The sequence below is a fragment of the Rissa tridactyla genome, chromosome 5, assembly GCF_028500815.1.
Source record: "Rissa tridactyla isolate bRisTri1 chromosome 5, bRisTri1.patW.cur.20221130, whole genome shotgun sequence".
Lineage (NCBI taxonomy): Eukaryota > Metazoa > Chordata > Aves > Charadriiformes > Laridae > Rissa > Rissa tridactyla.
The window spans coordinates 54,663,640-54,679,010 of NC_071470.1; the positions used below are offsets into that span (position 1 = coordinate 54,663,640).

The window sequence follows — 15,371 nt, forward strand, 5'->3', positions numbered from 1 at the left end:
TAGTTTTAAAAAATGAGAATGTCAAATCTCAATTTTACCTAGTGTTGCTGATGATATTTCTCGATTAAAAAACATTACTTTAGGCCAGGCTTCATTGAAGACTGTTCTTTTCCTGTATTCTTTCACATAAATTGTAGGTGTTTGAAATAATATCCTCGATTAAATCTAATTCAGCTATGCTTCTGAAAAAGGAGTTTTTTCTTTTAATTTATAATCAGAACCTGATTTTAGAAGTCCTAAAATAGGATCCTTCAGTAGTCAATGGACCTCCATAGGTCAGCTCATTCCAGTTCAAGATACATGTCCAAGACAGATGGGATAAATAGCCCTCTGGACACGTATATCTCTTTCAACTGACTATGTGCAGCTGGCTTAGTTTTTAGATAGATAAATTAAGGCAAGATTAAACTCACCCTAACATTTGATCAAGATATACCACGCACAACACTGACACAGGGTTTTTCTAGGTTGCCTGCTTGAGCAGTTCGTAGGTCGTATCGTTATTTGGTTTTTGTATATGGTTTTTACACATTTTTTAAACAATTATACAATCTCAAGGTCTTCTGTTTGGAATAATAAAAGTAAAAATTTTAAAAAGGTATACTTATAATTAAGCTTCAATTGAATAAATGTCAAAGCATGTTGTATGTATCCTTGTATGTTGTTATATGTATGCTTGATCTTAGGCAGCTGAGCAGGCTGGTGATAATGAGATGATGATGTAGGTCTACAGTTAAGGCTGCTCTTAAGAACTTCCTAGTTTTAGTCTAAACTTTTTGTAGTTTTATTGGGATATACAATCAGAGGCAGCTATAATACACACTTTCTAAATGGTTGGACAATGAATTCACTTTTTAATTGAGCTGGATTTTATGTGTCTAAAAAGGAAAAAGAAGAACACATGTAAAGAAGTTTTACACAGTGCAATTGTTTTTCGGTAGTTCTAAGAGGGACCACAAGTCAGACGTTTCTCAAGTTTCTATCTGTACTACAAGAAACACTTTCCTTTATGCCTGAGCTTTTAATGAAGCAAGTAAATCGTATTTGAATGGGCAGGCATCCTAACATATTTGAAAATACCTGCATGAGTGACAAATATTTCTGTAAGAAAACAGGCCCTTCTTTCAGAGTGCTTTTAATTGAAGAAGTAAAGTATCTCTAAAGACTGGGGGAAAAAACAGGACTTCCATTTCTGTGAAAGCATGTTTAATTTTGAAACTTATAAAGATGTAAGAATTCAAGTGAAAACAGTAGCTAGTTCAAATATGAATTGTATTAATGAGAAGAGGGCAAGAATCTTGTCTTCTAAGTGGTTATGACTCATACCTTCCAATTATAGCATGCATACATCATACTTCAGTAAAAAAGGATATCAAGCATCCTCTGGATGGAAGAAATTCAGATACTTGGTGAGCCAGTAGCTGATTAACAGGCACCAGACCTCACCTTGTGAAAAAAACCCCAAAAACCAGCGAGCCTGTGTCTTTTCTCATTTACCCTGCTGTAAACCACAAATAATTCTCCTGCTGCCAATGAAGTATTGTTGAGAGCAGTATGAGGGCAGAATCAATCAAAAAAAATGTCTATGGAGTCCAGATTCTGACTTCATTCAGTTTTCAAAAAAAATACTAGGGTTTTAAATGTAAACATACACAGAACTCAATACCCCTTAAAGAAAAGCAAAAAGTCTATTCCCAAAGACATATACAAAACAAAACAAAAAATTTAAAGTTCCCAGATCACAAAGCTCTGAAGTGCAGTCATTGAAGTGCCAAAGCATACTTTGCATTTACTCAGCAGCAGTGGGGCAGAATGATGCAGCCTGCAATGGAGCATGTTTCTCCTCCTCCTCCTCCAGCCTGTTAGTGTGCTGCCCTGTGCCTGCACGGCTGCCGGGACCTTACACATCTCCTGTTTGTTGCAAGGGCTGCCAGAGTGGCCCTGTGGGTCTTTTGGATTGTGCAAGATCTGGGAATTGCAGAGAAGGCTGGAAAGTGCAAACTGTGCTTCGCCAGGAAGTAGAGGACAGTTCAGATCAAACGCTGTGTTCCAGAGAACTTCTCAAGAATTTAGAGGAAAAGGGAGGGCAGCTATCAGGCAACCTCTGAATGTCATTAGGGGAAACAGACGGCCAGAAACCTTAAAAAAATAGCCTATAAAAGCATAAAGTAAGAGTCTCTTTTTCCTGGATGACTTGTGCAGATGACGCAGGAGCAAAGATGGAACCTACATGGCTGAGGAAGCGAACTGCAATGGGTGAAGTGAGAAGGTTTCACCATGACTAAGACTACCATGGGAGGTTTCTTCTTTGGTTGTTTTTTTTTTTTTGGTTTTTTTTTTTTTTTTAAAATGTTGAATAGCTGGGAATAAGATTAGTCAGAATTTTGTTCTGCCTCAAATCTTATTTTTGCTACTTTGTTTCTTGCAGAACCTATAACTGCATCCATCTCTTCACTTACATTGATGAGATTTTGCTTTCTTTTGTGCATGTTATCTACAACCTCTGTTCCTTTGGGTTTTATTACACACATATTTTGCAAGAAACTGGATCAGTGAAGCACAGGACAGAGGAATTTGCAATGAGAGTAGGATTTTGTATGCAAAGGCTGGCTGGATACAGGGCTGACTGAACACTGCTGCCACCAACTCCAGCAGAGCCCTGTTTACATGCAGCACTGACTCCCAAACCTTTTGGACCCAGGGATACTACCAGTCCTCAAACTTCCTTGTATAGTGATACCTAGCTGATAAATATCACGATCATGGTTACTCCTGAACATGCCCAGCTGTAGATCACTTACCATCAATGATGTTAAAAAATTATTTTCCCTAAAACAATCATACTTCTGACTTCCAAATACTGATACCCCACACAGTGCAGCTGCACCGCAGCTCTACAGGCTCCCGATGTGGGGATTTGCACCACAGAGGAATTGTTTGCAGTGACTTTGGCCTGACAGGAACTGAAGACGGTTTTACTAATGGAAATGACATCCCACAACTGTTCCTCTCTGTGCTCAGAGAGACAGACATACACACACACAGAGGAAACACTCACCAGTCTCAGGAGAAGTTGTCTTCACAGAAAGAAGTTTGACTCCTTCTTTATCTGATTGGGCCCTGTTGAAACCAGAAAACATTTAAGCAGACAGTCAGCATACAGCTCAGCATGAATGTCGGTCAGCCAAACAAAACTCCACGATTATGATCCGAAGGAGGCAGCACCTATGCCAGTCTACACTTGAGGGCTTGAAATGGGCTTGGATGGGATCATGCATAAGTCTTGGTGGTGGAAAACACCATATACCAATATCTCTGAAAAAAATGCCTTTCTCTTAAAATATGTAATAAATCAAGTTGCATGATTCCAGGTTCATTCTAGTGCTCTGCAGAAGTACATCTGGGAGAAAAGAGGGAGTCATCTTTTTTCTCTGTCAATACAAGGTGTCTAGCCATGCTGAATTGCAAGAAAGACCACTTCAGCTATCCAGGGAGTCAGGGCTAGCAAGTAAATCAGTAGCCCAAATATTGCTTTTGGTCATGCAAAACAGGCCACAGCCAGACCCAATGGCCTTTAGTATACACCTTCTAATAGATCTTTCTCAGTTTCACGCTCCTGAAACTCCTTGTGCTGATACTATTTTAACTGAGCCTCTGCAAATGGAGTAGAGTAGAGAAGATGGGACAGAGAGAAATTAAATAATGGGGGACAACGAAAAAGAAAGAGAAAAATAATCCAGAATAAAAAACATTAAAAACAGAAAACATGAACAAAAGAATGGAGATAGGAAAGGATCAGGGCGGGACGGGGGGGAAGCCACAATCAACGGGGCAAAAATTGAAAAAAAGAGAAAAAAGACTGGGCCAGTTGGCCCTGTGACACAGCATAAGCCATTTATCCCTTTCAAAAGGATCCACTGCAAAACAGTTGAGAGCTATCACATTTCTGTCCATGCTGGAACAGCTGCTTATCATGCATACAGGTGTACAATAACTGCAAGTGCATCACTTTCATCAGGATACTTCTCTTTGGGGCAGCAACAACTTATTATGTTTAAACAGAGAAAGATCAAAGAAAATCTCATGCAGAATCTGCTGCATTCACAAGTACCCCATGATAGATCTCAAAGCAATGAAAAGACAGGATTCAACGTACTGTTCAGTGCCGTTTTCTGGTCTCTCTGGAAGAAGGAACAAAGTTAGTATCGCTTTGACTGCTGGAACTCTGATAAGTAAACATTTAGACATAGCTATTGCAGTTGCTGTCACAAGGCTTAGTTGTGATTTTGCAGTATGGCATTAAGTACATTAACACAGTCAACGAGCTTGAATGGCAATTGGTATTTTTCTCGTTTGTCTTCCCAAAAGATAACCATGTCATCTGTGAAAGTGAACTGATATTGCTTGAATCGATACTTCTGAAAACTAGGGAGAATAACGTGACCTGTGCAAGAGCACAACAGAAGCACATTTTTCTCTGCAGTTCCCAAATCCCCGGGTAGCTGGCACAGAGGAGGCGAGCATGCAACGGTTCTCGAGTAAAGAACAACTGAGCTAGAAGATACAGGGTGAGCTGAGTGAGAGAATAAGCTGCCAGGCTGTATGCTTTGGGGGTTTAACCTGGCATGACATCCGAGAACAGAGTCTGTCATCCCCACTGATGAGGAATGAGTTTCTCCCCCAAATGAATCATATATGGAACATATTTTACTCTTATGTGCAAGTGCGGGCAGATGGATGGGGCCAAGGGGTTACATCGGAGACACGGGGCCAATTCTAGCCCCATAGCACTGGGCACAGGGCTCTCCATCCACAAGGGAAGCACACTGGATAGAACTGAATAAATCCTGCAGGAAGCACCACAATTATGGATCTACTCTCTCTAGCTTCCAAGTGAATTTGTTAGTACTGTGCCTGCTGGCATTTGTGCATGGGGGAGGCTGGCAAGGAAATGTTCTTCACCTCGTGTCTTTACCACTCGACTCCAAATACTCAGTAATTTCCTAAGCAAGGATCACACTTCCTCTGTTTATCTGGGTCTGGTTTTCCATGTCATTGGCTAAATTGGTTACGACACACTATTTGCCTTGGTCTACAGCTTCAACACCCTGTTGTGAGCTTATATTTCCAAGGCCTGGTGATTTCACAGTTGAAGCTCTGCACAGGTCTCCTAACTCATGCCAGCTCGCGGGGAGAGAAAAACCACAGTCTGGATTCGGATCTGTGTTTTCACTCAATGGAGAATTGCATTTGCTTGTGGCCCACTCAGAAAACTCTTTGAAACATTTGGCAAATGGAATTCAGTGGAATTATACCCCATTATCTGAAGTATTTCACGGACAGCATCAAAACAGATACTGGCTTTAGCTGACCTGTCAAAATGACTGTTTCTGAAAATACTGTTTGCTCAGGTATTTTGTTCCCATATACATTATACCGCAACTGGAAAATTTTACTTATGTATAATGTATGTAACTGTGTGTATGTATGTAAATATCAGGTATTTCCTACAGGAAAACACTGATATTTCTTTGCCTCTATTTAGAACAGAGATGAAATAAATATAGCGATTTTGTTAAACAATATATCCAAACTTAGTTTTCACTGCTTTTTTCTACCTTATTGATTGATTGTGTTAGCACAGCTGCTTCTTAGCTCTTTGTAGCTGCAAAAACGCAAACAAGAAGCTTTATGGTATTATGTATTCTCCAAAAATCACAGACATTTTTGCTCCCTCTGTTCTTCCTACTGATTTTGAAAACGAAGTGTTACTTTCCTACTTTAAGCAAAATACTTTAAAATACAAGAAGGTTCCCTATCAGACTACTGCAACATCTATGGTTAAGGTAATCTAATAAGACTCCGGAGATCTTTTAATACTAAAAAAAGCACATTGATTCCTGCCCTGCCCCCCCCCCCTTCCCCCCCGAGAAATTAAACCAAATACCTGGAGTTTTCTTCTGGCACATTCTGTACAAAGCCACCAGTGAGAAGGCAGAAAGGGTAATGACTATCAAGGTGATCACAATTGGCAAGATAACGCCTGCAAAAGAGGGAGAACATCATTTTGCCTGCTGCCCCGGGCTTGCGTTGGCTCCGTCTACAGGCAGTCGTGTGCACAAAAGCAAGAGGCACCTCCAGCTCCACTTCACTAAACACCACCAATTTCTCTGGAGCAGGGTAACCTGATACTCCTCCTATTCCTCCCGCATCCATGAGCCTCAAGCTCGCAGCCTTTGTGGAGGTAGGATTTAGGCACCTTCCTTCCCCAGCCTTAGTCCTTCCCTGGCATGCGTGCTGCCCTGTGGAGCCAGTTTCACCCATTTTTCTGTAGGAGAGCGCCCCACTGAGACCACCGTAATCTTGATCAAAATACTGACGATTGACCCCCAGTGTGGATGGTCCCCAAAGGTTTTGCAAAACAATCGTGCTTCAGGAATACATTTTTGACACACGCAATTTTTTTTTCCTCTTTTTTGAAAACAAGACTCATCTGAAAATCAGCAACTGAAGTGATTATTTCTCTTTTAACATTGTATGCCCAGAAAGACACCAAGGAGTTACATAATTCAGTAACATTCCCCACAGCACTTACAACCAGGGATAGAAAATGCAAGATCTCCTTTTTAAATGAGGACATTTCTTTCCTTTTATTATTTCCCACCATCTGCCATTTCCTGACAGGTGTTTCCCAGCCAAGAAGCGAAAAGGAAAGAATTATGTAATGAAGAGAAGCTTTCCCGGGAAAATATATAAGCCCAGTTTCTCCCCATTTATCTTTTTTTTTGGCAGCGATTGGCCACATTCAAATCAGGGGAAGCTGCCGCTGCATTCTCACAGCTTTCCTCAGCATCAGCCGTCATGCCTGCCCAATATTTAGAAACAGCATCTTTGATGGCTCTTGATGCAATTAATATTTAATATTCATATAGATACGTGTGTGTGTGTGTATCTGTGGAACTAGAGGGAGAACCCAGAGACAAGTTTACAGTGCAAAAACATCAAACATATTTTGCTAAGCCAGTACTTTGGGTAGGAAATAGCAGATCTGCAGCAACACTGTTGCCCTAGAGATGCATAATATTAAAATAAAAGATTAAGTAACATGCACCATGCAAATATCAAGGGCTTGAAGAATATCCAGAAGACTCCCTCCTAGTCCTCCTCTCCCATGACAATATGAACAATATATTCATGTAATACATTCATAACAACATATTCATATAATATGTGCTCATAATGGTATATGAACAACATTTTCATACGTTTTCTTGTGTCTTCTCCCACAGGGGATGACTCTGTTCATATTTTTTTCCAGTTTTATCACTTTGACTTTAGTCCTTGGGAATAATTGTGCGGCTCTCCAGTGAGAGTGGTGTCAACTTATTAAGCTCTTATTCTCTTGAGAGGAGTTTTACAACAGGCAGTTAAATTGGGTTTATAATAGGGTCTACATCTGGTAAGGCTAGAAATAAAACTGCCAGTGTCGTTTCTGTGCTACTCCAATCGCTCATCAAAAGTCAAACTGATCAACTGAAAACTCAAAAGCTGGACAATAAAGCAGGAACACTCACTAGAATAGTGGATAGCACTCTCTGGCACTTTCTTGTTTCCAGAACTGCTTCCAGGACTGACAAAAGCTAGAATTGCAAAAGAAATATTGCCTTTCAGGTTAACATGTAATTGCTGGTGCTCCCCAGACAACTCTCCCTGAAAAATTACCCTCCCAAAACAACTTCTGTGTCCCTAGTTCTGAAGCCATTTGGTGCTCCACAGCTATAGTTCTTCTCAGTAATACCTGGATAACTTGGCAAGAGGGGTGGAAAAGTTTATCTAGTATGGACTAGAAGAAACACACACTTCACATGGGTGCAGTGCATAGGATCATCTGCTTGTCCACTTACAGGTTATGAGCTACAAGCTTTTTCACTTTTAAGAGGTTAAGGTACTGTTCAACATTAGAAGAGATATCTTGACAAGCAAATAAGTAAGCAAGAGAGTGAAAATTAGACTTGCTTCCAAAAGAAGACAGACCAAAATTTTTCACTGCTAATTATAAAAAAGTGCGAATAGCAGATGAAGAAGTCTAAGGACATGCAACATTAGTAGCTAGCAATTTTCTTGAGAGTGTTATAAAGGGATGTGTGCGCTCTCCCTGCCACATTTGGGGACAGCAATGGCTGTTGGGAGCCTCTGGGCATTTTTTTATGGCAGGGTTTAAAGGAATGCATTTCTACCTTCAGGTGCTAATCTGAATTTCAGTCAGGTATCAACAACCCAAGATATTAATTACCTTGTTGCATACAGTCTGTGGAAAAGGAATCACTGAATTTGAAAAGAGAAAAAAGAAAAAGCAAACATCGGTGCTTCCCTAGTTACATTATACAGCATACATGATTGTATATTCCATATTGGATGGAGGCTTGGGCGGACGTGTGCTTGCTAACACTGAAGAAGCTGATCAGCAGGACAAATGGACAGCTAGATGCCTAGCATTGCAGTTGTAATGCAAAGCTGTGCATTTCCATTGCTCATTTAAATATCAGAAATGGCTCTGAAACGCGCCTGGGGAAGGTGGTCTGTTAAGCAGTGGGGCTAGTAGAGAGTGTGGCTCTGTATATAAGTAGTGAGAACATGGTAGCAGACACTGAGACTCTCATGCATTGCTCAGGTACCCATTCATGCCCCATACACCTGTAGGGATGCACAGAAGAGGGCTCAACTTCATGGGCAGAAACTACAAAATTAGCCGGGTCATTAAAACCAATTTCCCAAGGCCATTTTGAGGGCTAGAATACAATTTTGTTCTGCTTGGTCTCTGTATGACAGGTCCATCTTTTTTACAGATGGATTTTTTACTTTTTTGTATAGGCAGTACATGTAATTCTAGTTTGCTGAATTAGAGTAACAAACATGGTTTTTTTTGTCCGAACCCTGTAGGGGTTCCTTGCTGTAATGATTTCAAAAACTGGGGCCCACTATTGATAAATTTTTTGGTGAGTGTTTTTTCCCCACTATTCTCCTTTTGCCAATATTCCCAATCTCACAACTTATTGGTCTGTTTGGATATATAAGAATACATTTTCTCCTGCCTGATGCAAGAGGAGGAAGGCAGAGAACAGCCAGAGGGCAGTTTCTCCACAGCTTTGCTGGGTATGCCAGTATACTGGATTTTCCAGGTAACTAGGAGCCACATGGTTCTACTTAAAAATTTATGTGGATTGACTGGTAGTGCAAAGGGAAAGATTTGAGAGAGCTGTGTTTTCATTTTTATTCTGCTGTTGTGTAGCTGTGTGAATTTTGGGCAGATTGTTTAGCTTCTCTGTTTCCTTTCTCCCCCTCCTTCCCCCTTTCATTTGTCTGGCCAGAGACTGAAACCTCCTGGGGAAAAGTGATCATTTACTATGTGCTTGTGTGGTGCCTAAACAATACAGCCACAGCTGAGACATTCTGATGCTACAGTGTAGGAAACAATCATTGTCTGAGACGCTTATCTCTGAAAAATCGCTGTTTCTTTAAAGCAGAAGTTCTCTCTCTGTGGTGCCTCTCTGCTGAGCAGTGATAATGCAAGGCTGGAAACTGTGAGCCATCATCAAGTGACTGAAATAGTTCTTATGAATTCGTAATTCCATGTGATTGGTTTAGATTTCCCAGGGAAATACTACTGCCCTTTTCCCTACTTTACCTGATATACTGCATGATATACAGGGCAAGCAGGCAATTATCACAGCAATGAGTTATCCTGGATACTGACTGAAAATGTCAACAGAAACAAATTACACTGAAAAACAGGAACATGTGTGCCTGCATTTGTGCAGCATCTCCTCAGGAGAAAAACTGAAGATTCAAGTTCTCTGGTTATTTTTCTAGTCCTCTATGAAACGACCAAGATGTGAGTAATGCGGAAAGACAAATCCATAGGTCAGGTCAACCCCTGCTATCAATACAGGCTGGGGGATGAAGGGATTGAGAGCAGCCCTGCCGAGAAGGACTTGGGGGTACAGGTGGATGAAAAGCTGGACATGACCTGGCAATGTGCACTCGCAGCCCAGAAAGCCAACCGTATCCTGGGCTGCATCAAAAGAAGCGTGGCAGCAGGTCGAGGGAGGTCATTCTTCTCCACACTGGTGAGACCCCACCTGGAGTACTGCGTCCAGCTCTGGAGCCCCCAACATAAGGACATGGACCTGTTGGAGTGGGTCCAGAGGAAGGCCACACAAATGATCAGAGGGATGGGACACCTCTCCTGTGAGGACAGATTGAGAGAGTTGGGGTTGTTCAGCCTGGAGAAGAGAAGGCTCCGGGGAGACATTATTGTAGCTTAAGTACTTGTATCAGTACTTAAAGGGGCCTAGAGGAAAGATGGGGACAAACTTTTTATCAGGGCCTGTTGCAATAGCACAAGGGTTAATGGTTTTAAACTGGAAGAGGGTAGATTTAGACTAGATACAAGGAGGAAATTTTTTACAATGAGTGTGGTGAAACACTGGCACAGGTTGCCCAGAGAGGTGGTAGACGCCCCATCCCTGGAAACATTTTAGGTCAGGTTGGACGGGGCTCTGAATAACCTGATCTAGCTGAAGATGCCGCTGCTCATTGCAGGGGAGATTGGACTAGATGACCTTTAAAGGTCCTTTCCAACCCAAGCTATTCTATGATTCAAACTACCTGAGATCATAAATGAGAAGTACAATAGCTAAAAAGAAGCACTACTGAATGAATAAAATGGATTAAGCAATTGAAAACTTTAACTCAGTTATCCACTTCATTCATTGAAGTTTCTCATAAGTCAGTCCATCCTGTCTACTTTCTCTGTATCTGGAAAGCGAATCTGGAAGATATTTTCCAGCTATGGAATGATATGGGATCAGAATAACAATCCATCACGGTAACAGGAGGGACAAGCAGGACTGCAGGGACCGGTACAGAAGAGACTGTTTCCTGACAAGCCCAGAGAAAGGAAAATAGGACAATACAATTCACTAGCACAGGAAACTCTTGCCTTACTCTGGGACCTGCTGCTTCTAACCACAGTTCAAGGAATGGGAGCCACTGACAAGAACAAGCTTCTTGGTAAACACTCTATTTATATCAATTCCCTATTGCATCATGCAACATGCCAGGCCTGATTTTTTTTTTGTGCTCCCACCCTGTTGCCTTTTCAGTGTCTGCTAGTCCAACATGGCATTCAGCTGAAATCACAGCAAAGTTACTCACTGCTACAACTTGAGCACCAGTTCTCTGCTTCTCTGCACTATGCTTCAGGTTCATTCTTCCCCCCAGAGCCTCCTTGTTCCCTGAATATTTCCTTTCCTCAGGCTGCGCCCCCTCCCACCCCACACCAGCCCTTTTCACCAGCGTGCACAGAGCTCTTACTTGTCGAGTCTGTTGGGGAGCTCACGTGAAGGCCTGCAATAAAACAGAAAGAACAGGTTTATTAGTAACTGTTTTAAGGTTAGATGTCCAGAGTCTTCACATACAAACTGGCAGACTCTAGGAACGTGCTCAGTAACCCCACAAGAAATGCTGACCCAGAACTGACACGATGACACTCTTCTCAAGCCCAGAAAGTTTGAGCTGTGAAAGTCTACAGACATCCCTTATAGATGGGAGCAGAATCCAAAGCACAGCCTATGCTGGGTTGTTATTCTGCTTAAGAGGAGAAAATCCTGAATTAATTGATACATTCCTAAAAAATTCCTCCTGCCAAAACCAAATAAGTGCCTGGGAGTGAATAGCTGGTATTTAACTGACAAATAAGCGTTTTAATAAAAGAACCTCAAATGCCTAATTGAGACACGTCTTCAAGTGTCACAAACCCCTTTAAAAATGAATCTTCATTAATTATCTTGGTGCTTTTGGCTAGCAGACTGCCGAGCAGCAGGAGTTAAGAGGCATTGGTAATGAAGAAGAAATGGACCTTGCAGAGCGCTGTGAACAATGCTTACTGGCCTGCTACTGTCAGCTTCCCCCGGCCATTTCACAAGTTTTTGGTGCAGAACAGTATTTTTTCGTTAGCTTTTTGTTAGTATGCTGCTGCTTTTGTGTATCTAGACTGTAGCATGCTTGGAAATTAAGGTGGCTGTGAATGCTTCACATTTGGAGGCTAGCCACAGGCAACCATCACTCCCACAGTAATTTTTACTATGTCGCATTAAATCTTTTTGCAATCACTTTAAAGTCGAAGGGAGCTGGGCACCTAACTTGTCTGTATCTTTTGAGAATATCCACCTGTGTGAACTGGCAGCAAAACATGTGTCTGTTCGTACAAGACAGACTGTCTCTTGCCAGGGGCTAGTAGACTGGCACTTTGCCTGCCTGGTGAGGCCTCTCACACTGCATTACTGGACCTACCATGGAAAAAAATCCCTCAGGCAATATATCCTTAGCAGTCGCTTATTATTTTGAGGTATAACTCACAGCATTTGGTCACCTTCCTCTAGGCTGGAGGGCACCATTAAAGCCCCCTCGTTGGGTCTCCTCAGGGTTCACTGCTGCCACAGCATCTGTGGGGAATGTGGTGCATCTGACCCTGTCCCAAGAGCTCCCTGGGAGGATGTGATCCACCAGGAGCAGCGTGAAGGCAGCCATAATTCCAGGCAGGCATTGAGCCTCTCCATTGAGTTCCTGGGCTTGCAGCACTCCTCTTCTGACCGGGGTCCCCGGGGAGTACAAATCCACTCTTACGCCCTCGCTGTACTTTCTGTGCTGCGGACAGATACTTTGCACAGACAGCTCCTACCACTGGAGCTGTAACAGGAGTGAAGCACATTATTCTGCTGCTGTGAATGTACTTTGAAAACCAGAATGGCTGCTCATGTTTTTCCTCCTCTCTGCACCCAATTAAAACCATGGATCACTTGAGCCACTGGGGTGCAAATAACCACTTTTGCTAATGATATATGTGACAGAGCTTTAACTGCATTTTAAGCACAAACACACATGAAAAGAACATTCAGGTTGAAAAACCAAGTACTTAAAAAGTCAGCAATAAGAGCTCTTCTTGAGCATACTAAATATTAGTAATGCTAAGTACTCTGAAGGTATCTCACCCTGGCTTCCTAGGATCCAGAGGAGACTTTTTTTCCTAAGCCTTTTTATCATCTCATCAATCCATCTGAAAAAAGCAGTGTCAACCTTGCTCAGAGAGGATCTCTGTGATGATTCATTAAGCGATGTTTATAGCATGCTTGGGCAACATTAATGACAAGAGCCAAGGAAAAGCTTTCGGAAAGTTATTAACTCGCCTGTCAAAGGAGGTTTGGAATGATACACAGTACAGAATGCAGCAGGACACATACCTGGCATTAAGGAAACATCCAAATATGATATGATTCCTTGCTACCCAAATACTGCCTTTTCTTCAGCCTATAAGCAGTGGGATCCCATGGAAAAAATACCATGTGATCACACAGCAATGGTTGAACAGGCAAATGGTAAAGCCCTGTGCATGCATATTTTTGTAGAAAGGCAGAAGACCTTGTAAAGTCTTACAAACAGATCACTTCTCTATGAAATTTCAAGTCTTGTCCCCCACGCCTGAGGAGAGTTGAGCTTTCCTAAGAAAATCCCCCAAGATTACAACAGAATTACACATTTTCCCTTAACTTCACTCATGCAAAAAATGTGAACCATCTTGGCTCAAATTAGAGCAAATAATAAATCAAAAAAGCATGTCAAACCCGAGACTGATATCCAGGTTCAGCCCAAAGACTTAAGGTTTGTCAAAGCTGTATGCAGGTGACATAAGGCTCTGCAAACAAGAAGGGTCAGGCAACCTGCAGCTCAGTACTCACGGACACAACTAAAATCCATGCTGCTGTCCTGGCCAGACCTCATCACTTCAGTAAACCCAGACGGCAGAAATGATCCCAGGTAGGAAACATGACAGCAGCCCCCTGCCCTTCCTTCAAGGACTGTAGGAGCCTCCTGAGCCTTTGTTATTTTTTAAAAACTGCACTCATCTACACACAATAAAACTACAAGCATCTTTCCCAAAGATATCTCACCCAGATTCTGCTAGAGCATGAAAAATTAAATAGGAAAAATATTGTGCCCTTCTCTCTCTACCCCTGTCACCAGTCTGCAAGCAAGGCGCCAGCTCACCCTCTGTTCAGAGATTGCTCAGCCCTGCCACACAAACAAAGCTGTGCTTGTGGAGCAGTTCAGCAGGTGATTTCAGTTTGCATTTTCTAAATAACCATCTAGTGACCTTTTTGGTGGTGGGGTCATACACTGCTGTTCTACAGAAAGAGAAGGACAGAAGAAAAAGCAGCATTTTGCTTGCTAACATAGTTACTAGAGTTGTTCTATCTGCCTATTCAGAGCTTACCACATCCTTTGCTGCGGTGAGTTAGGGGGCAGATGCTCTGCATAAATAATCTGGGAAGATTTCCAGATTCGTCATGAAAAGTGAGCTGTGCAACACTGGCTGTGCTGAAGTCCTCGTTGTGCAGTAAGGAGGACAAGGATAAAAAATTTGGCATATGACAGTGGTTTGACTTGAAAATACCTGTCTGAGTCAGTTCAGCGCTGGTTAGAAGCTTGACAGATGGAGAAAGAGACCAATAACTAACCTCTCCCCACTCTGTTCTCCAACAACTGCTACCTAAGCAGCCTGGATACCCTGCAGTTTGCTGCTTCTGTTTTTGGAGGGCAGCCACAAGAAACTGTGTTCACTGGCAAAACAAATGAATAAATTTGGCTGATTACTCAGAGGGGATACCACAATATAAACCAAAGCAACATTAAGAACTTTAAAACACCTTCCTTGACCTGACCATGCTATAGATCTGTAAATGTGTTAACTGAGGCTTTACTATATTTTCTATCTCCCAGGCACTTTGATTTTTGTCTCTCACTCTCTCTCTCTTTGTGAAGAAGCTGAAGACATGGTGGGTAATTTTTACCTAATATCACTATCCAGAATTCCTACACAGTTTGCGTACAGAAAGAGTCAAACCCTCCTTGTCTTAGTCACAAGAATTTTTCTTAGGGAGATGCCTCCTGTGAATCAAGTGAGTAGGATTTATAATTGGAGGAGTGCAATAAAGATATCAATAGATGCAGCAGGTTGATTCATCTGACAGTTTATTATAATAGATCATTTGATCTTACCACCCTGCTGGGTGAATTTAAGCTCATATTGCTTTATAGATTTTTTTTGTTGTTTAGGTCACAGAATAAAAAGCTACAATGCTTGCAGATTCTCAAATGTGTTTGGACTCTAGACTGATCCATTAAATCCCCATTTTTTCACTAATTAAACAAAAGTAGAAAATTAAATATTAGCAAGCAATCCTCTGTGGAGGTGGAGAATGAGTAGGAGGTATATTACACCTGACAGCCAAAGTTAAATTTGAAGTGTATGT

At 41.8% G+C, this 15,371-nt stretch overlaps 1 protein-coding gene across 6 annotated transcripts in view; it reads right to left on the bottom strand.

The window, feature by feature from the left end:
• EMCN (endomucin) overlaps positions 1 to 15,371 on the bottom strand; it is a 57,369-nt gene that overhangs the window by 11,032 nt on the left and 30,966 nt on the right. For 5 of the 6 annotated variants that reach the window (XR_008466659.1, XR_008466660.1, XM_054203220.1 and 2 more), the window contains exons 6-10: positions 11,377 to 11,409; positions 7,575 to 7,640; positions 5,948 to 6,043; positions 4,157 to 4,181; positions 3,059 to 3,120 (exon numbers count right to left, since the gene is read on the bottom strand). Coding sequence is in view for 4 of the 6 variants with exons in the window: in XM_054203220.1 (XP_054059195.1) it covers positions 3,059 to 3,120; positions 4,157 to 4,181; positions 5,948 to 6,043; positions 7,575 to 7,640; positions 11,377 to 11,409 (282 nt within the window). In the remaining 2 variants the exon portion in view is untranslated. Of the gene's footprint in view, positions 1 to 11; positions 879 to 3,058; positions 3,121 to 4,156; positions 4,182 to 5,947; positions 6,044 to 7,574; positions 7,641 to 11,376; positions 11,410 to 15,371 lie in introns of those variants that run through there. The other variant, XM_054203224.1, reaches the window with a different exon arrangement.